The sequence below is a fragment of the Dendrobium catenatum genome, unplaced genomic scaffold (assembly GCF_001605985.2).
Source record: "Dendrobium catenatum unplaced genomic scaffold, ASM160598v2 fragScaff_scaffold_1381, whole genome shotgun sequence".
Taxonomy (NCBI): Eukaryota; Viridiplantae; Streptophyta; class Magnoliopsida; order Asparagales; family Orchidaceae; genus Dendrobium; species Dendrobium catenatum.
The window spans coordinates 1,080,799-1,103,905 of record NW_021319843.1 but is presented as its reverse complement, the minus strand read 5'-3'; the positions used below and the strand labels follow the sequence as shown (position 1 = coordinate 1,103,905).

The 23,107-nt window shown below is 41.6% G+C and overlaps 1 protein-coding gene across 2 annotated transcripts in view; it reads left to right on the top strand.

Annotated features, from left to right (window-relative positions):
* The window catches only part of LOC110092274 (transcriptional corepressor LEUNIG), a 91,579-nt gene that overhangs the window by 4,864 nt on the left and 63,608 nt on the right, over positions 1–23,107 (top strand). For both annotated transcript variants that reach the window (XM_020816760.2, XM_020816759.2), the window contains exons 4-7: positions 11,481–11,789; positions 11,868–11,953; positions 12,159–12,246; positions 12,319–12,394. In XM_020816760.2, coding sequence (XP_020672419.1) covers positions 11,481–11,789; positions 11,868–11,953; positions 12,159–12,246; positions 12,319–12,394 — 559 coding nt within the window. The remainder of the gene's footprint in view (positions 1–11,480; positions 11,790–11,867; positions 11,954–12,158; positions 12,247–12,318; positions 12,395–23,107) is intronic.

The window sequence follows — 23,107 nt, the reverse complement described above, 5'->3', positions numbered from 1 at the left end:
TGAAGAAATCACATATGGCTGGAGGGCAACTTGGTAACTGATAGCTCCAAAACCAATTATACAGAATATTGTAAGTTCCAACAACAAACATTGATTTGAATCATTGAAACAAATTGCTAAACTGAACAAAATGAAATTTTAAATTGGTCCATAAAAAAATATGATCAAAGAAAAAACTTCTTGTTCTTATAAATCCAAATTCACAAAGATGTTTAAGGCTTTAAGCAATTAACTTGAAATTAAAACTACTAAATATATATGAAATAATGAAATAAATCAAAAGGAATTTTTAGTATAGCTATCTTTTTTGATCTTTTTGATGAGTATGAGCTTGCAAATCTTCATCAAATCTACTCAACTTGAACAAAATTTTACTTGAGGAATTTAACATTTGATATTCATCAAACATTTCTTTGCATAAGCATTTTTGCTTATAGCAATGTCATCCAAGAATCATAAAAATAATTTGTTACACCGATGCACAAGATATCACCCGCAATGGTTTACATAATTTCATCATCTTATATAGCTTTGGGAACAAGATATGTAGACCTTTTTGACATAGTGTTCGGTTCAAGTCACTGAGAAGATAAAAAGAGAATAATCTAAGGCATCTTGAAATAAAGCCAAATCATTCACATTCAAGATTGGACTAATACTAAAACTTCCTAAAATTTCTAATTTGCATTTGTTTCCATGCTGTATATGCCTATAGCACGTTTAATTTTTAAAATACTCTTATAGGAAACCTTTTGAATTCATTCACACTATTAACTAATTAACAAATTTAATGATGTGAAACAAAGATGATGAACAAGAATTGCTTATAGGAGATTAATAAAATGTGAACTTTACTTGGCTAAATATAAACGGATGCTTCTTCAAGTTAGATCTTAAGAAATTCCATTGAAATACTAAGCACTGGCAATGGATTACAATTGAGATTAATAGGCTTCTTGCAAAATAACGACAACAAATAAACGAGTAAAGCAAATGACAAGTTAACAAAATCCATAGTTTAATAATTAGATCATTCACCTTGGGCTCCATCACTCACACTCTTGAAGGTGATGGGCTTAGCAGAAGAATGTTGCAAGCAAACTTAGAGATGCCACTAGAAGACACACGATGCCGAGGGTACTAGTCGTCGGGGAAGGAATCGGAGTTGGAGGAATGGGTAGTCGTCCGGTGATCTTCCACTCTTCAATAGATTTTTGTTCGTCGATGACGTCCGCTAAGTGGGGGAGGATATGATCAACGTATTCCTTGACGGTGCCTTCGGATCCAAATCCGGGATCAAAGAATGGTGATCGGATGACGTCAATCTCCCATTGAGAATTGATGATAAGCCCGTGATCAACTTCCGGATCTGCCATTCATGCTTGCCGGGAGAGTTGAGGTGGCGGGTGGAGGGGGATGATGTTGTGCCGGCTTGAGGAAGGGGAGGGAAGCGGCTAGGGTTTAGTAAAGGCGGGAAGGGGTAGGATTTAGAAATATGAAATTAAATTCAGATTTTCAAAGGTGGGGGAAGAGATTAATTTGAATTTCAAATTTTGTCCAACAAGGCAAGGGGGGCCGGCGGTTTATGTGAGCATTAAGGGGGGGGGGGAATTAAATGCTAATTGGATAGAGAGGGAGAGGCTAAAGGGGGCCGGCCATATAGAGTGGGGAGAGGGAGATTTTGTTTTAATTAGGTGGGCCGCAATGGTTTATTATTGGATCTAGATCAAATCTGAAATATGTTTCAGATTTTATTCAATAGACAAGTTTCCTAATTTAAGTCCAAGCCTTTGGAAAGTATTTGAATTTCAAAATTTGATTGAAATCCAAATTGGAAACTTTCCTAAATATCTTGAGTCTATTTTAGGAAGGTAGTGAAGTCCATTTTGAATTTGAAATTCAAAATAGAGCCAAAGGGGAGCCGGCTGGTTTGGGCTTGGGGGAAAGGGGCGGCGGGATGGTGGGTGGCCGCCGGTTTTGATAGGTGGCCGACGGCTAGGGAAGTAATTGGAGGCCGGCAGGAAGGGCTTTGGGAGGGGTTCAGATATGGGGAAAATTAAGGGAATATTGGCGGTAGGGAGGAGAAGGAGGTAACTGAGAGCTCGGAATCCACCGACGGCTGTCGGGTATTGCAAATCCCTCTCCTAGGGTTCTCTCCACTCAAGAGCTCATAACTTGAGACAAAGAAACAAAGCTAAAATTTTACTCAATAATCACCATTCCAAAAAAGATAGAAATGACCTATATATAGGTCCCACCAAAAAGAAAAGAAACAAAGACTAAAATGCCCTTGGGGCTACAACATCAAATGGCCACCCATAAGGGTAAAATAGTAAAAACTGAAAATAAAATAAACTATTACATAAAAGAAACTAAAATAAGACGATCATGCCCTTAGGGCTTATATAAGATTAGACCCTTAAGTAAGGGTAAAAACAGAAAATGCATAATTAAAATAAAAATTTAAGATAACGTAGGACGATCACGGTCGTCGATCTTCAGCTCCTCGGATAGGCATGGACGGTTGGATGTCCGTATTATTCTCCCGGGGTGGAAAAGAGCTCGACTCCGTCGAGTTTGCGTCCCGGGTGAGTAACCATGCTTTGATACCAAACTGATGTAGAACGGGAGGAGGTGGGGGAGATAATTTCAAAATATGAAATTAATTGCATATTTTGGTGAGAGAGATTTAACAATTTCGAATTTCAAACAAGAAGAATAAAGGAGGGAAGAGGTAATTAATATTCCTTAATCTTAGTCCGTAAATTAGGGAATAAATAATTAGAGAAGGGGGGAGGGAAGGTGGGCCGGCCGATCGAGGGAAGAGAGGAGCGGCCACATTCAACATATGTGGATATTTGCATTGAATATTGATTGATAACTTCAAATTTGAATTAATTTCAAATTTGCATCAATTGAGGATGCTTCCTAAAATAGATGTACTAATTAGGAAAGAATTTGAAATTTGGGTATGTTATTAATTAATCAATCAATTTCAGAATTAATAAAGAAACTTATCAAAATTAATATAATTAATGAGGGAGGATTTGAAATTCAAATTAGATTAATTCGAATTTGAAATCTTTCCAAATTAATGACATCCTAAATAAGGAAAGAGGAGTTTTGGAGGGAAGTAATATTAGGCAAAGAGGTAGTTGGCGGGTGGGTGGAGCCTTGTTGGATTTCGGCCAAGGGGAGCGAGGAGAAAGGGAGGGGCTGGTGTAGGACGATGGTGTGGAGGTGAAGGGGTGAGAAGATCGGCGCCTTAGTGGAGGGCTTCAGGAGGTGGCGATTTAGGGAAATAAGGAAAAAAAAAAAGATAGAACCGCGAGCCTTGGTCGCGTCCTGCGTCAGTCGCCGCCTCGCCGGCATCCGCGGCAATTTTGCGCCGCGTCCTGCGTCCGACAGTTCCGCGCCACGTCCGCGTCCTCGTCCGGCAATTCTGTGTCGCCGGCGTCCCGAGGCCATGTCGCGTTCGCGGCGTCCGCTGGTTGGGTCGGGTTGACCCAAACTCGAAGCAGGTCGGGTCCAGAAAATCGACCCGTTTGCAAAACCGGGTCGGGTCGATTCGAATCCGAATAGTGCCGAGTCAGTTTTGGGTTCTACCCGAATCCGACCCGTAACCCGAAATTGACACCCCTATCAGAAATAAAAGAAACTAAAATAAGATGATCATGCCCCTAGGGCTTACATAAGATTAGACCTTTAAGTAAGTGTAAAAACGGAAAATGCATAATTAAAATAAAAATTACAAATAAAAATTTAAGGTAACGTAGGACGATCATGGCCGTCGATCTTCCGCTTCTCGGATAGGCTTGGACGGTTGGATGTCCGCATAACAATAATATTGAAAGAGTCCTAAATCAAAGTATCCTTATAATAAGTAATCTCTTCATTAAATTGTTGCACATCATCATTCTCATTAGTTTTAGTATTATCCTCTGCATTAGTATGTGAATTCTTATTAGGACACATTAGCATAATGACTAATTGGATGAATACTTAAAACATGCTTTGGCATAAAGCGGTATTCAGAGTACTTACTACACCAAAATCATGTTTGTTTGCAAGACTTATATTGATATGTGAAAGAAATGAGAATAATGTAAGAGATCATCAAGCGTTAAAATTCAGTTCTCATGCTAATATAAGGATATGAATTTCTCTGGAAATTGGTAATCACACTTATACTGCATGAAGTACTCAAAATCCAGCAATTGCATCCAATAATGAAGGAATCTGAAATTTACTTAGGCCAAATAGTTCCATTACATGCTTTATTGGCGGTTCCAAATCTATTCTTTTGAAGTCATGCAGATAAGCACAAAATGTAATCTTAAAATATCATCACAAGCTTCAGTTTAATCGCAAAAGCATTTGTAGAAGATACTCTTTTGCAAGAGAGACAGAAAAGTCTGATAGGAAATACTTGAGTTCGTAAGTAATCCAAGAGGAAATACTTGAGTTCGCAAGCAACCCTAACAATAATTGGCCAAAACAATGAGAAAAACAAGAAAATATGGAAGAAATCAATCTAAAAATGATAGATTGCAATAGTAGAATCAAAGCAAAGCAAACTCCAAGCAAGATACAATTGATCCTCAATTCGAGAGGTGGATTGTCTCTCTCAATCTCTAGATTGTGGATCTAGAGCCCAAGACACCAAGAAGACTCCAACAGAACAACTCCAAATCATGCATAACCCTAACCCTAATCCCTACTCCCATACTTAAAGCATACAATTAATTATTTAAAGTCAAATTACTCCCTTGCCCTTGTCGCCCCCTCATTTGCCTCCAATTCCTTTGAATTTGAATCCCCAGTGGGCCCCACTCCTTCCACTCTCCTTATGCTGCTGCCCCTCCACCTGTAGCAAAGAATCGGCCTCTTCAAAGAGACCGATTGGGGTTGAGCCGGTCCACTAGAGACCGGTCTAACAATATCGTCCTCCCAAAAAATCACCTTGTCCTCAAGGTGAAAACAAGGAAACTGATGTTTCACCCTCTCGTATGGCTCCTACGTGGCATCGTAATCGGGAAGATTCTTCCACTTGATCAGCACTTAGTTCCATCTTCTTTCTGGTGAACCCCCTCAACTCTAAGGCTTTTAGAGTCATCTCTAAATTCTTAGTAAGTGTCACCGGTAACTCCGAGCTGGCTGTATAGTCTCCAATGGCCCTTCTCAACTGAGATAAATGGAAAACCAGATTTATAGTCATCGTTTGCGGTAGTTTCAACTGATATGCTACCACTCCAATTTTCTCCAAAACTTCATAAGGTCCAAAGTACCTTGGAGCAAGCTTTTCATTCATCCTGTTGGCAATTGTCTTTTGTCTGTATGGCTGGAGTTTCAAGAACTCCCTCTCCCCAACTTCGAACTAGATTTCCTTCCTATGCCCATATGCTTGTTTCTTCATAATCTATTGAGCTCTTAGTAGATGTTTCTTCAACTCCTTTAATACCCTTTCCCTCTCCTGCAAGTACTCCTTCACTGAAGAAATTGGAGTACTGTTTTTCCTAAAGTGCACCAAGTGGGGTGGATCCCTTCCGTACAACACCTTAAACGGGTCATCTGAGAAGTAGAATGATACAAGGTGTTGTACCAATACTCAGCCAATGATAATCACTTGGCCCATAACTTGGATGTCTCTAACACAAAGCATCTGAGGTAGGTTTCCAAGCTCTAGTTGACCACTTCTGTTTGGCCATTCGTCTGCGGGTGATAGACAGTGCTCCTTTTCATCTCTTTTTCCTGCAATATGAATAGCTCTTTCCAAAATGGCTGAGGAATACCTTAGCCCTGTAGGATACTATTGCCTCTGGTACCTCGTGCAACCTGACTAGCTCTATGATGAAGGCTGATGCTGCTGTCACTGCCATGTAAGGATGTCGTAGGGGAACAAAGTGAGCATACTTGCTCAATCTATCGACTACTACCAAGATCACCGTGATACCTTCTGAACGGGGCAACACATCTATGAAATTCATAGTTACCTCCTCCCATACTTGCACTGGTAAAGCCAATGATTGTAGTAGTCCTCCTGGTGACATGACTAAATACTTGTTCCTTTGACATACCTCACATTGGGACACCATCTCCTCCACATTCTTATGCGTTCCCTTCCAGTACAACTCTGAGGCTAGCCTCCTGTACCCTTGAGTGACCCCCAACTGCACTCCCATGGAACTCCTGAAGCAAATGTAGAATGCGAACTGATGTCTTGGGCATCACAAACCTTCCCTAGTACAGTAGCCTCTCTCCCTCCAAAGAGTACCCCTGGTGGCTACTCCCTTCCCTTAGTAAGTCGGCCTTGATCTTTCCCAACTCCTCATCCCTAGCGCTCTCCTCCTTGATGGCCTCCCAATCTAGCATCAAAGGAACCGATACTGCCACTGTTTGCGGTTCCCCCATACTCCTAGCTTGTTTTGGATTTCGAAATCATATCCCCATAATTTGGACAGCCACCTCTGATGCTTCTTAGTCAACATCCGCTGCTCCAACAAGTACTTCAAGCTCCTCTGATTGGTTCTGACAATAAAGTGCCTACCTAACAAGTAGGGTCGCCGTTTCTGGATGGCTAAGATGATGACCATCAATTCCCTCTCATAGATTGATTTGAACAGGGCTCTGACTGTCAACACCTGATTGAAGTAGGCAATGGGTCGGCGATTCTGTATAAGTATTGCCCCCAGTCCGTATTCAGAAGCATCCGTCTCCACTATGAAATCCTGAATGAAATCTAAGATTGGTACAATAGTCATAGCCTTCTTTAGTCTCTTAATTGCTGTTGTAGCCGCCTGTCCCTATAAGAACTCATCTTTCTTCAGCTGCTCTGTTAGAGGCCATGCTATAGTGATATATCCTTTCACAAACCTCCTGTAGTACCCCGTCAATCCTAAGAATCCCCTCAACTCCTTCAGATTCTTAGGTAAGGGCCACCTCAGCATAGCCTCAATCTTGGACTGATTCGTTGCCATCCCTTCTTTGGACACAACATATCCTAAATACTTCACATTAATCTAGGTAAAATAACACTTTTTCTGGTTGGCCCTCAGTTGACGTTCCTGTAGAACTCCCAAGACCATCTTCAAGTGCTCCCTATGCTCGTCTTCAGTTTTGCTGTACGCCAATATGTCATCAAAAAATTATCAAAACAAACTTCCGGAGGTACTGTCTGAATACCCTGTTCATCAGTGACTGGAAAGTAGCAGGGGTGTTGGTAAGCCCAAACGACATTACCAGAAACTCATAATGCCCCTCGTGTGTCCTGAAAGCTATCTTGGAGATGTATGCCTCCCTCATTCTGATCTGGTGGTACATAGACTTCAAATCTAGTTTGGAGAACATCACTGCCCCGTTCAATTCATCCAAGAGCTTGTCAATCACAAGAATTGGAAACTTATCCGACACTGTCTCCTTGCTCAAAGATCTATAGTTTACACAAAATCGCCAGCTTCCATCCTTCTTCTTGACCAATATGACTGTATTAGAGAAAGGACTCACACTCGGCCTGATGATCCATGCCTCCAGCATCTCACAAATTAGTTTCTCAATCTCATCCATCTGAAATTGAGGATGTCGGTAGGGTCTGATATTGATGGGTGACACATCTTCCCTCAAGGCGATGGCGTGCTCCTCCCTTAGTGTTGGCAATCCCTGAGGTGGCTTAAACACCTACTGGAATTGCTGAATCAATGATTGTATTGAGAGGGGTATATCCCCTCCCTCCTCCACTCTAGCTCCCTCCAAACTGTGCATCTCCACCAAAAATCCTTCACCCACCACTTGTATATTCCTTACCATAGTCTTAAGAGAAACCATGGATTTGAATAACCCTGCATCTACTCTTATCACCACCTTCCTCCCATCCACCATTAGCTCCATTGTGAGTGCTCTCCAATTAACCTTGGTGTTTCCCAAGGTTTGCAATTACTTCATCCCCATGATAATATTTGTACTCCCTAACTCTAGTGGAATAAAATCTTCCATCACCTGAATCCTTTGGATAGTCAGTAGCAATCCCTTACAGATCCCCTAGCCTTTCTCCACCTTTCCCGTACCCATCATCACCTCATATCATCCAGTATCCACCAATTTCACTCCCAATTGGTCGACTACCTGAGTAGAAATGAAATTATGGGTAGCTCAGCACCACCACTTCCCTGTCCTCTATCTCCCCATTCACCTTCATGCTATGATTCGTACTGAATCCTACCACTGAGTTCAGAGAAATCTCAGCCAGATGTAAATGCAGCTTCTTCTCTATCTACTCTTCTCTATCTACTCCTCTAACTCTCCCTCACCTCCCTCAATTTTCTCGTCATCACAGACAGTGAGAACCTGAAGAGTTTGGTCCTTTCACCTGCGCCCTGGAGTGTACTTCTCACCACACCTGAAACACAACCCCTTTACCCTCTTCTCCTGCATCGCCTTCTCTGTCAGCCTCTTGAAGTTTCCCCCGCTCCATCCTCCTACTGTCTTCTCCCAGATGGTCTCCCGAATTCCTCCTGTTGCAGGACCCTTAGGTGCTAGATGGGTGATCGTCATCCTGTAAGTTTCTCTTATGTTGCTACTCCTGGCTCCCCTCTCTAGATTCTTCTGATTTTCAACTAGTTGTGCCAACTTCATGGCATCCCTCAAGTCACGAGGCATCAGAACCTTCACTGCCGCTCGTATGTCTGCCTTCAACCCCTTCATGAAGTTCCCATCAAATACAGTTTCTGATAATCGCTCCATCCTACTAGCCAGGTGCTCAAACCGCTTTACGGTAGTCTGCTACTAATCCCTCCTGCACTAGAGCAAATAACTGCTCATAGAAATCTCCTCCTCAGTCGGTTTGGAAACGTTCTATTATGTAATTCTTGAATTCTCCCCAGCTTCTGATGAGTCTCCTCGGGTCTCTCCACTGGTACCATGATATCGCTTTTCTCTCCAAACATAAGCCTGCTGCTGCTAGCTTCTCCTCCTCCGTTAGCCCATTGACGGCGAAGTGCCTTTCCACCTTATAAATCCACTCATACGCATCCTCCCCTTCGAATATGGACATTTTCAGCTTCCACACCTTCTGATCTCCCCTATTTCCCCTTATTCATCCATAGCTCCCCTTTTCCCAAGTGCTTGGCTCTCCCCATGTCTCCGGGTCTTTCCTTGCTCTGTCATAACCCAGACCCCCTTCAAATTCCCCTCTCCATCCTTCAAATTCAACACCTCGGCGGCCATAATGTCCCTCCCGACATTCCCAATCAGCACTTCTTTGCTCCGCCCCTCCATAACCATACCTTTTCCCCCTACCTACCTCCTCCATCCTCCCTCTGGAAAGGCTCCATATAGAGTTTTCTTCTTTCTCCCTCTAAAATCTCCTCCTCATCTTCCTTTCTACGAATTTTAGAATTCGTGTTTTTCTCTTCCACCCCTTTTGCCACGGAAGCCGTTGTTTGGTTGTGGATTTCCAACATTTTCTTCATCATGTCCCGGGGATTGGCTACTTGTCCTTCCATGGAGGAAATCCTTTCCTTCACCGTTGTCTTGATTTGGTTCATCCCCCCTTCAAGCTTTCTTCTAGTGCATCTACTTTCTTGGCCATCATCTCTATCCGGATTGTAGATTCAAAAATTCTGGATTTGAATTACAAAAACAACAACTTTCCCCTTTCCTGACCAAAAATCAGCCTTTGAAATTCGCCAAAATCAGCCCACGAACGGTCCCAAGATTTGCTCTGATATTAATTTGATAGGAAATACTTGAGTTTGCAATTAATCCAAGAGGAAATACTTGAGTTCTCAAGCAACCATAGCAATAATTGGACAAAACAGCGAGAAAAAAAAGAAAATATGGAAGAAATTATTCTAAAAACGATAGATTGCAATAGTAGAATCAAAGCAAAGCAAACTCAAAGTAAGATACAATTGATCCTCTATTCAAGAGGAGGATCGTCTCTCCCAAATCATGCATAACACTAACCCTAATCCCTCCTCCCATATTTAAAGCATTCAATTAATTATTTAAAGCCAAATTACTCCCTTGCCCTTGCTGCCCCCTCATTTGCCTCCAATCCCTTTGAATTTGAATCCCTAGTGGGCCCCACTCCTTCCACTCTCATTCGACTCTCTTTATGCCGCCGCTGCCCCTCCTATAGCAAGGAACCGGCCTCTTCAAAGAGGCCGGTTGGGGTTGGGCCGGTCCACTAGGGACCGGTCTAATAAGTTCACTCACACTAGGAGCTGCTTGACTTCAGGAAAATAGTTGGTGGTTCACGCATGGGATGAGAGAGCTATAGAGATGCAATATTTTGCGCACAAATGCTACAGGAATGCTGTTGCATGAACGCATGATATGCTACACTCGGAATTAATCCATAGGAGTGTAGGATCCAACTGCAGAACTAAATAGAACTGATGAAACCAATCACTTAACAATACTGCATGGAAGGTGAACTAGAGCGTGAGAAATTATGACAAAAGAGAACACGTCCAATTCCCATAAGCCACATCATGACAAGCATTCTTTAACAATTAAATTTAAATCAAAACAACTAAGGGACTTTGACATTATGAAACAAACTTAAAGCATTGTTCAGATAAAAAATTTACTCATTTCCAATGAGTGTAAGCTTGTAGATCTCAATGCCGTCCCTTATTTTACTTGGTTTTTTTTGGCAAGTAAGATGAAGATCCAGCTTATTAGCCAGGTCATACCTTGTTTCATTTGGTTCATTTTTGGCCACTTGTTACTGGCCATTCTGAATGCTTTGAGATTCAGACCTTTGAGATTTAAGGTAATTGGCCTCAGTATTTGTGCTTTCGTGGGGTTTTTTTTGATGTATCCAACAAGTATCTATTTGATCTTGTTTTTTTTTTCTGTCATAAATGTGCATATGCAAAAATGGTAAAACAAGTAAAACTTACAGGAGGCAAGCTGGAAGTTTATATGATAACCGTGGATTCAGTTCAGACCTGAATTAATGGATATAAGCTTTCTATGAAAAGTAAGCGTGATGTTGGGCAGAGAGTTTTTTTATAGCTAGTTTTATGTGACATGTATTTTATTTTTAGCTTCATTGGTTATGGCCCCTTTTTTTGATTTTAGAAGGCATAATTAAGCGATATCTTACTAAATTATTTACTTATTTCTTGTTTGTTTCTATTTCAGAGATTAAGGCGTTAGTCTTTGCTGTTGTAATTGTATATAATCGTTTTGATGTTTTTTTTTTTCCTTTTGATTCAATATCAAATTTCTTTATATGCCTATGCAATGCATGCTTTGAACTGCTATGTTTTTTTATATACATATATTTTCCATAGCCACCACTCCCTCTCTGCATGTAATTTTGTTCGCTTGGTAAGAAACACAATATGTTGCAATGAATTATCTAATATTTGTAGAAGTTTTTTGTTATGGTTTACTCCTAATTCTAATCTTTGCTTATTATTTCTTGCGGGGTTATCACCAATGACATCTGCACTTGCGAACCACAATTTTAGACTCAATTTGCTAAAGCACGTGAGCAACAGCAGCAACCCCATCAGCCACAGCAATTGCTACAGCAACAGCAGCAACAAATGCAACAACTTTTGTTACAAAGGCAAGCGCAGCAGCAGCAGCAGCAACAACAACAACAGCCGCAACGTAGGGATGGTGCTCATCTTGTAAATGGCAATGCAAATGGGCTTGTTGGTAATGAATCCTTAATCCGGCAGAATCCTGGTGCAAATGCTATGGCAACAAAGCTGTATGAGGAACGACTTAAAATGCCACTTCAGAGGGATTCTTTAGAGGAAGCATCCATAAAGGTATTCATTATGCTTTGTTAATATCTTTTTTTTTTCTAACTTTTTTTTTGTTAGTTATTAATTTCCTTTTATCAGCAGAGATTTGGTGATAATGTGGGTCAGCTTTTAGATCAAAATCATGCTTCTTTACTGAAACCTGCTACATCGTCTGGACAGGGTTCAGGGTATCTTTCTTTAAGCTTGACTGTATAAATATTTATTTGGTCTTCACCTCTATTATACTGTAAGCTGTGGAGGACCTTTACGTATGTTTGAAATTCCATTATCTAATTTTAAGGTTCATAATATTTTAGTTACATATGCCTTTGAATGCTTGCACATCATGTATGTATGCCATTTGTGATCTGTTTCATATTTTTAAATATCCAGGCAAATTATATCTGGTTCAGCTGGTGGTTTGCCAGGAAGTTTGCAGCAAGTCCAGTCTAAAAACCTACAGCTCCCAGGATCAACACAGGTTAGCTTTTTTGTTATTATAACACTGGAGATATGCCCTTGTTAATGCTGGTCCTGTATTGAATGAGTATAGGACATCAAAACAGAGATGAACTCTTCGCTGAATTCCAGAGTTGCTGGACCTGATGGATCGTTTACTGGAGCACCGGGTAAGCAGTTTTTAGATCTCCTAGCTACATTTTAGGTTATTCAAGTTTTATATGGTTTATTTGAAGTTGCATGTTCTTGTTTCCAGCTAACTGAATGTTATGAAGCACGACCACTGACATGACGTGGCCATGATGACACTACATAATTATATTAGGATATGTCAGTTCATGCACACAGCACTATATTTCATATATTATTAAAACAAAATATGCAATTTACAGTATTTTCTACTAATGGCATTACCTAATGTAGTTTCATATACATGCACATCACAAAACTAGCATAATAATAACAAAAGAAAAAAAAAACTCTATTAATAATAAAAGAAATGCTTTGTCACATATAACAAATGTCATTTGTTATCAACATTCCATCATTCGCATTGATTAATAATTGCCACTTGTTACATATTTTGTGTGCCTATTGATATTTCATGAATGTGTTCTTGGTCATACGTTTATCCTTGACTGTTTTGCATATACTCATTGCATCTATATACTTTTTCTTTACCATTTTGTCTCTACCAATGTTTTGTTGTCTTTTCTTGCCAATTGTCATTATGTCTTATACTTTCTTTTATCATAATTTAGAAGCTAACTGCTTTCATTCTGCTTTTACGTATTATGCAATGTAAAGAATTGTTTTTTTAACTTGTAATGATATTTCATGTCTCTTTTGAACTATTTTATAGTTTGCTTAAAGATAACGCGTGCTGTTACTTGTGATAAGTTGACAACAACTGGTCTCTATTATTTTCTTAAGAACTTCCTGCAATTTCTTCATGCAAAAGATTTTGCTGATGTGCCTGAAAAACTGCTCATATTCTACATTTTCGCTTGCATTTTTATGTTGCACCTGAAATAATAAGATTTGTTGTATTCAACAGTGTGACTCCTATGAAGAATGTGTATTCACATAGCATCAAGTACATACCATATTCTAAATATGAATGTATTAATAAGTTTCTAATATAAGTTTTTTTCATTAAAGTCACATGCAGTATACAGTCCAAGATATCATGTGTATCAAATAAAAATTTATGGAACCTGAAATGAACATACATTGGCTTTATCTACCAAGTAGTAAAACTTGCACTCATAATTTTGGCAATGAAGGTCGGTGGTTGGAACATGCATTTCTCAGAATTCTAGCAATGAAGGCTAGTGGTGGTGATGGGGACATCAGATCATCATGGAAAGTTTACCTGAGACGTGGCCGCCAATCTACGACCACGATTGAGTCTTTAAATTTTTGAGTCATCGATGTATTTTATTTTCATGCATTTTGTTATTTGCTTATGGTTGTTTTCTTATTTTCCGATTGTACCCCTCTTATGGGAGTTGTCATGTGTAAGCCCAAAGGGCATTTGTGTCATTTTGTTTTGAGTCATTTGTATGAGGCTATTTAAAGCCTCCCTTTGTTCTATTTGAGGTTAAGGAATGATGATGAGAATTTCTTCCTACACTTGAGTTTGTGAGTTTTGAGAGTTCTTGGAGAGCTTTGGAGAGATCCCTTGGAGAGGGAGATAGGCGCATCACCCACCAACCTTGGAGATGGCCGGGTTCGTGGTTTTACCTTCTTATCTTATAACCACCTCATCGTCGAACTTCCCCACCCTCCACTTCTCACCGCCAGCCATCTCACCCGATCATTCCCCTCTCCCAAACCTCTCGGTCTCCCTTTACCCGAGAAACTCCCACCTTGCCGCCACCATTGCCCCATAAGCCGTCGGCCATAGATCCTGGCCGCCGACCATCCCTCTTCATCCCCCCTTTGATATGTTCCCTATTTCTGATTTGGTATATTTTGGAATACAATTGAATTTGAATTCAAAATATTTGAATTTCAAAATATTTCCTAATATACTAATTCTAGCTAGTAATTTTATTCTGAACTTATTCTAATCGAAGAGTTGTGCAAAGCCTAAATGAAACTCATAAACATTGCATCTAAGTAGTCCTGCATCAGGTGGGAACCTATATTCCTCATAATTCCTGCAGTGGAGGCCGGTGGTGAGAATTTGGCTATGATACCATGTTAAAATTAGAAAATTTGAGAGGGAAAATGCATGATATTATTACCAAAAACTATCCCTATTTATAGATATATTAAGATATCTTAATAAAGAAACAAATAACTACAGAATCATGTTTAATTGCCTGATTGGAAATACTTGATTTGAAGTATTTCCTATTCACCTTTACAACAATTCTCAGTGCAAACTGCTGTCCACAGCAGGAAAATAGCCAAAACAGTAGAATAACAGAGAAAAACTGAGAGAAATTTGGAGAAAAGACTTGTATTTTACTAGTAGATGCAAGGAAAATAGCAAAGATACAAGGATCCTCTATTCGAGAGGAGGATCACACTCTCCTAATTTCTAGAATTCGATTTAGAGCCCTAGCCACAAAAGAAGAACATGAAAATTTCAAAGCAAATTTCACATAACCCTAATATATTCTTTTCCCCCTACTTAATGGATACAATTCAAAAATAACACAAAAGGACCAAATAGCCCTTGCTTCCACTCCTTTTGACTCCAAGAAAGTATTTGAATCTCAAGTGGACCCCACTCTTTCCCCCTCCTTTGAGCCTGCCGGCCTCCTCCCGCGGTAAAACATCTAGACCGGCTAGACTGGTCCATGGAGTACCGGAGGACCGGTCTAACATTACCGCCCTCCCAAAGAACCACCTTGCCCTCAAGGTGGAAGTCAGGAAACTGTCGCTTCATCCGCTCGTATGGATCCCACGTGGCCTCGTAGTCAGGGAGGTTCTTCTATTTGATCAGGACTTCTGTGGCTCCATCTGCTTTCGAACGAACCTCCATGAGCTCCAAAGGTTCCAATATCATTTCCATTTCATTTGTTAATGTCCCTGGTAACTCAGAACTGGCAGCATAATCTCCAATGGCTCTCTTTAGCTGAGATACATGGAAAACCGGATGGATCGTCGTTGTCGGTGGTAGCTTCAGACGATATGCCACGGCTCCAATTTTCTCCAGTACTTTATAAGGACCGAAGTGCCTTGGAGCAAGCTTCTCATTCCTCCGGTTGGCGATCGTTTTCTATCGATATGGGCAGAGTTTTAAAAATACCTTCTCGCCCACCTCAAATTGAATATTCTTTCGATGCCCATCAGCTTGTTTCTTCATAATCTATTGAGCCCTCAACAGATGTCTTTTTAACTCTTCAGTGTCTTATCCCTCTCCTCCAAATACTCCTCTACTGAAGACATAGGTGTGCTGCTACTCCCAAAATACACCAAGTGGGGCAGATCCATTCCGTACAACATCTTAAATGGGGTCATCTGAGAGGCTGAATGAAAAGAGGTGTTGTACCAGTTCTCAGCCCATGATAGCCATTTAGCCCATAACTTGGGTGTTTCTGATGCGAAGCATCTCAGATAAGTCTCCAAGCTCCGATTGACTACTTCTGTTTGACCATTTGTCTGTGGGTGATAAGTCGTACTCCTTTTTAGCACCGTCCCCTGCAGTCTGAACAATTCTTTCCATAAATGGTTGAAGAACACTTTATCTCTGTCTGATACTATCGCCTCTGGCACTCTATGCAGTCTAACTATCTCCCTGATGAATACTGACGCTACTGTCACCGCAGTGTATGGATGGCGTAGAGGAATAAAATGAGCATATTTGCTTAATCTATCCACTACCACCAAAATCACAGTGAATCCCTCAGAGCGGGGTAGCCCATCAATGAAGTCCATAGATATCTACTCCCAGACTCGTCCTGGTAACGCCAATGGCTGCAGTAACCCCCCTGGTGACATGGCTAGATACTTATTTCTTTGGCACACCTCGCACCTGGATACCATCTCTCCACATCTATGCATACTGTACTCCGCCGCTAGTCTCCTGTAGGTCTTTAGCACTCCTGAATGAGCTCCCACTGCAGTTTCATGGAACTCCTGGAGCAATTGTGGGATGTGTACTGACGTTCTGGGTAACACAAATCTCCCCTGGTACAACAATCTCTCCCCCTCCAACTAGTATCCTGAATGGCCGCCCTTTTCCTTCAGTAAGTCAGCTCTGATCTTGCTTAGTTTCTCATTCTTGGCACTCTCCTCCTTTAGGGCTTCCCAATCTATCATCATTGGGACCGATATAGCCAATGTCTGTAGCTCCCCCATGCACCTGGACAGGGCATCTGCTACCTTATTTTCTACCCCTGGCATGTACTGAATCTCAAAATCATATCCGAGCAGTTTGGAGAGCCACCTCTGATGCTCTTCTGTCACCATGCGCTGCTCCAGCAAATATTTCAGGTTCCGCTGGTCGGTCCTGACGACGAAATGTCTTCCAAGTAAGTAGGGGCGTTACTTTTGGATGGCCAAAACAATTGCCATCAACTCCCTCTCATAGACAGATTTAAGCCGGGCTCTGGCAGTCAACACCTGATTGAAATATGCAATGGGCCTGTGACTCTACATCAACACTGCTCCTAGTCCGTATCCCGATGCATATGTCTCTACTATAAAGACCTGAGTAAAATCTGGTAAAGCTAAGATCGGGACTATGGTCATAGCTTTCTTCAACTTCTCAAATGCTGTCGTAGCTGCCTCCCCCTATAAGAACCCATCTTACTTCAACTGCTCAGTGAGTGACCAAGCTATACTGCTGTATCCCTTTACAAATCTTATGTAGTAACCTGTAAGCCCTAGGAATCCCCTCAGCTCCTTTAGATTTTTGGGCAGTGGCCACTTAAGCATGGCCTCAATCTTGGACTGATCTGCTGCTACCCCTTCCTTGGATACCACATGCCCCAAGTATTCTACATTAGCTTGTGCGTAGCAGCACTTCTTCAAGTTAGCCCTCAACTGGTGCTCCTGGAGAACCTCTAACACCTTCTTTAAGTGTCCCCAATGCTCCTCCTATGTTCTGCTATATCCTAAGATGTCATCGAAGAATACCAACACGAATGGCCTGAGATACTATTTGAAGATCTTATTCATGAGTGCCTGGAACGTAGCTGGGGCATTAGTGAGGCCAAAGGGCATCACTAGGAACTCATAGTGGCCCTCATGAGTTCTAAAGGCGGTCTTCGGCACATCTTCTTTCTTCATTCGTATCTGGTGATATCCTGATTTCAAGTCGATCTTGCTGAAAATCACTATTCCACTCAACTCATCCAGAAGCTCATCAATCACTGGTATGGGAAACTTATCATGTACATTTTCCTTGTTGAGTGCGCGGTAGTCTACATAGAAACGCCAGCTGTCATCTTTTTTCTTCATCAATAGAACAGGACTAGAGAACGGGCTAGTGCTGGGCTTGATAATCCATGCTTCCAGCATTTCTCTGATCAACTTTTCTATTTCATCCTTCTGAAACTGAGTGTAACGGTATAGTCGTACAATGACAGTTGACACTCCCTCCCTTAACGTGATGGCATGCTCCTGCTCCCTGGGTGGTGGCAACCTTAGAGGTGGTTGAAAAACCTCCTCAAATTCTTGGATCAAGGGCTGCACAGAGAGGGGTGTGTCTCCCCCTTCCTCCACACTCACTCCCTCTAATCGGTGTAATTCCACCAAGCAGCCTTCCCCCTCCTCCTGAATTGTCTTGATTAAGGATTTAAGAGAAACCCTGCCTTGGTCAGCCCTGCATCCCCTTGAATCACCCTCTTCCTTCCACCCTTTATCAGCTCCATCCGCAGAGTGCCCCAATTTACTTTGGTTTCCCCCAATGTCTGCAACCACTTCATCCCTAGGATGACATCCGTACTCCCCAATTCTAGGGGAAGGAAGTCTCCCTTCACTTGTATGCCTTGGATCTTCAGCACCACTCCCTTGCAGACTCCCCTTCCCATTTCTACCTTCCCTGTGCCCATCATCACCCCATAGCCTCCAGTATCTTCTAACTTCATCCCCAGCAGCTCCACAATCTGGGTGGAAATTAAATTGTGGGTTGCCCCACTATCAATCAACACCACGACTCCACGGTCAGCTATCTCTCCCTTTACCTTCATAGTGTGACTCGGAGTGCATCCCACTACGGAGTTGAGAGAGACTTCTGCCACATCCAGATGCATCTTTTCCTCCACCTCAGAATTGCTTCCCCCTCCCTCCTCGTCTTCCTCGTCTTCACAAACAAGGAGAACTCGAAGAGTTCAATCCTTGCACTTGTGCCATGACATGTATTTTTCATCGCATCGGAAGCACAACCCTTTTGTTCTTTTCTCTTGCATTTCCTTCTCAGTGAGCCTCTTGAACTGCCCCCCATTTCCTCCTCCTGTAGCTTTTTCCTTCGTTTCTTTCATCCCTCCTGGGGACGCTCCCTTGGGGGCTAGGTGGGTAGTCGTCCACCTGTAAGTGCCTCATGAGCTACTACTACTCGTAGCTCCCTTCTCTAGGTTCTTTTGATTTTCGACCAACTGTGCAAGCTTCATGGCTTCCCCCAGGTCCCTGGGCATCAGGACCTTCACCGCTGCTCGAACCTCGGCCTTTAACCCCTTCATAAAATTCCCCTCCAGCACCGTATCAGACAAGCACTCTACCCTGCTGGCCAGATGCTCGAACCTCTCTCGGTAGCCCGCCACAGAACCCTCCTGCACTAGGGCAAAGAACTGCTCGTAGAAGTCTCCTCCCGGGTCGGTTTGGAAACGCTCTAACAAACTATCCTTGAATTCTCCCCAGCTCTGGATAGGTCTCCTCTGATCTCTCCACTGGTACCAAGAGAGTGCGTTCCCTTCCAGACATAGGCCTGCTGCCGATAATTTCTCCTCCTCTGTCAAGCCGTTAACAGCAAAGTACCTTTCCACCTTGTAAATCTAGCCATAGGCATCCTCCCCTTCAAAAATGGGCATTTTCAAAATTCTTACCTTCCGATCCCCGCCAATCCCCCTTAATCCTCCATAGTTTCTCCTCTCCCATGTGCCTGGACCCTCCTTGTCTCCCGATCTTCCCTTGCTCTGCCCTGCCCCAATCCCCTCTCCGATCTTCAAAAACAGCTTCCCGGCGCCCATGATAACCCTCCCGATGCTCCCAACCAGCCTCTTGGTTCCACGCCTCCGTAGCCTTGCCTTTCCCCATATCTTCCTCCTCTTTCCTCCCTCTGGAAAGGCTCCAAATGAGGCCTTCCCATACTTCCTTCCACGATTTCCACCTCCTCTTCCTCCCGATGGATTTCAGAGTTGGTGTTCTTCGCTGCTGGCCCTTTTGCATCAGACACCGCCGATTGGGTTTGAAACTCCAACATCTTTTTCATCATATCTCGTAGATCGACCACTTGCCCTTTCATGGAAGACATTCTTTCCTCCACGGTCTCCTTGATTTGATTTATCTCTCCTTCAAACCTCACATCCAAAGCATCCACCTTCTTAGCCGCCATCTCTAACGACTTGCAATTTAGGTGAAGATCTCAAGATCTGGAAAAAAAATTCAGCAATTTTCTCCTTCGCCGGTACAATTTCAGCCACTGAAATCGGCCAAAAATAGCCCACGATTTATCCCAAGACTTGCTCTGATACCAATTTCAAGTATTTCCTATTCAATTTTACAACAATTCTCAGTGCAAACTGCTGTCCACAGCAGGAAAACTACCAAAACAGTAGAATAACAGAGAAAAATTGAGAGAAATTTGGAGAAAAGACTTGTGTTTTACTAGTAGATGCAAGGAAAATAGCAAAGATACAAGGATCCTCTATTCGAGAGGAGGATCGCACTCTCCCAATTTCTAGAATTCGATCTAGAGCCCTAGCCACCAAAGAAAAACAAGAAAACTTCAAAGCAAATTTCACATAACCCTAATCTATTCTTTTCCCCCTACTTAATGCATACAATTCAAGAATAACACAAAAGGACCAAATAGCCCTTGCTTCCACTCCTTTTGGCTCCAAGAAAGTATTTGAATCTCAAGTGGACCCCACTCTTTCCCCCTCCTTTGAGCCCGCCGGCCTCCTCCTGCAGTAAAACATTTGGACCGGCCCAATGGGCTGGGCTGGCTGTATTGGTCCATGGAGGACCGGTCTAACATTGCCCTAATATAATCCTTCCTAAATCAACCATCCAAATATGGAAGAAGATCAGCGTGATCCAAGTGAGCCTCCCACAGATTCTCAACTTGGTAGTGGGATCAAGTGTCAAGGGATGACTGAGATTTAACTACAATTGGTGTGATCTAGGTGAGCCTTTCATGGATTCCCATCGTGGCCGTAGGATTCAACTGTTTAGGGACAATTGGGATTTAACATGGAGGACTTGATAGATGAAGGTCTTGATCTAAGGAGATGCCATTGGTAACTATCACTTGTGGATCTTTGATAGATGAAATTCCCGATATCATACATTGGTACTCACCACATTTCATCTTTTATGGGACTTAAATCTTTGGGAGTTCGAGTCTTATCTTGAAGCAACTTTTTTGAGACATCCCTTATTGTCTTTATTTAGAGCATGCCTCCTTGTATCTTTTAGGATAAATTGTATGGAGATTTGTGGTTGGCTTTTCAGCTTTTTGGAGATGCATTTCTTGATATCATACATTTGTACTCACTACATGACATCCTTTATGGGGCTCAAATCTTGGGACTGCAAGCAATGTTTAAAATTGCGTATTCGGGTATTGAGGCGTTTTTCATTCGTGAGGCGAGGCGTAAGTCTCAAGGCGTTTTGAGGCGTAAGCCTTAAAATCAAAAGATTGCGTAAACATAAAATGATAAATTTTTTTTATGTACTAATGAGTGAATAATATAAAACATAAAAAAATATAAGATATGAAGTGAAATCAAAATATCCTAATAAAAAGACAACATGAAATATAGTTCAACTCAAAATTCTATCTTTCCCAAATCCCAGTATTCTTTTCATTAACATATAATTTCAATTTTTAAAAATAAATAGCAATGACATATCACATAAGAACTCATAAGTCATCAGCATTGTCATCACTAAGGGGTTATTCATTTGAATCATCATTATGATGAACTGCTCTCTCCCCTTCCTCTCATATAGAGTCCAATGTCGGGCATTTACTTCAAGATTTATGTAAGTTTTAATATATATAGCGTGAGGCGTAAGCCTCATGCCAGTGAGGCAAGGCGGACCTCAAGGTGGGTCTCAACCAAGTCGAGGCACAAGCCTCATAAAAAATACTCGAGGCGTAAGCATCGAGGCGTTTTTTACTGAAATTGCGCAAAGGCGGGCCTCAAGGCGAGCCTCATATTGCGCAATTTTAAACCATGACTGCAAGTCTTATTTTGAAGCAGCTTTTTGAGATTCCACTTATTGTCTTTATTTCGAGGTTGCCTCCTTGTATCTTTGGGAGATGCATTTCTTGATGTTATACATTGTTACTCACTATATGACATCATTTATGAGACTCAAATCTTTGGGAGTACGAGTCTTAACGTGAAGCAACTTTTTTGAGGTGCCTCTTATTGTCTTTATTTTGAGTCTGCCTCCTTGTATCTTTTAAGATAAATTGTTTGGAGATTTGTGGTTGGCTTCTCAACTTTTTCTTTTTTAAGTCCTCTATTCTTCTTGGTTGTGGAGGACCATATATTGGGTAAGAGATGTCATGCCCCATCGTGATCTCTTTTATTCAATCATGTGATGTAGACAAAGGGTGGGTCAACTCATGTTCAAAATAATATGAATTTTGGCTTCCCTTGAGTCTACTATTTGAGCTGAAAAGGGCTTTATTTCATTTATTGAATTAAGGGTTAGCTCATTATTAGCTAACATTTTAGTTCATTTATTATCTTACTTTTTATTAAATGTTATTTAGGGTTTTAAAGTCTTCTTTTATGATATCTCTTGGGGTTCCAAAAAGGGCTTTTGGAATCCCAAGTTAGGTGTTTTGTATTCCCATGCATGACTCCTTGGTTTCCTCCATGGTTTCATTGCATTTGTCCCCTTGGATTCCGGCCGGCTGCTGTTTTCCCGTGCCTGGGCTCTTTCCGTGGCCGTGCCCCCTTGGTTCCCGCTCGGCCTCCTTGGCTCTCGCGGCTACCTCTTCGGTTCCTTGGCTTGGGCTGTTTTTTCGTGCAAAGCATTTGGGTTTAATGCTTTTGATGCTTAGTTTCTTGTGTTAAAATTAATATAATGTGTCTCTTTGTATTCCCTTTCATACCTATATATATGGGGATTTGTATTGTTTAAAATAGTTGAGTATGATGTTATGAAAATGTTATTTTTGGATAAGCTATAACCTGCAGGTTTTCTTTGGAAATCCTGCGGGCTCTTTCCACCCTTCTTTCTCATCCCCTCCGGAAATCCTGTGGGCTCTTTCCAACCTTTCTTTTCGGGCTTCTAACCTCTTTCGTCTCTCCGCAAGTGCCACTCCACCTGTATCCCTCTTCTCTAAGTGAAGCAACTTTAGGGTGTCTTTGATTTTCGATTCAAGTTTGTTAGATCGTCGTTTGTAGTCTTTTAATTTCTAGTCTTTTTATTTTATTTGAAATGTAAGAGTTTGTTCGTCCCTCTTCCTCATCTTTAGTCATTTTCGTCGGTAGAAGTCTGTATGTCTTTTGTGATCAAGAGATATAGGGTCCCCTGTATTTTTTGCTCGCATCATCATGAGATGTGGCAAAGGTGGGTAACCCAGTCATATGCATGTCCTACTAACACCAATCCTGTATTTTATAAATTAGGATTGTGTGAGTAGACTTTTTTTTTGCTTAGATTGTCACAAAATATAAAATTCTTTTCATGATCATCCTATAGATCAAACACAACAACTTATAAGTGTACACGATTAA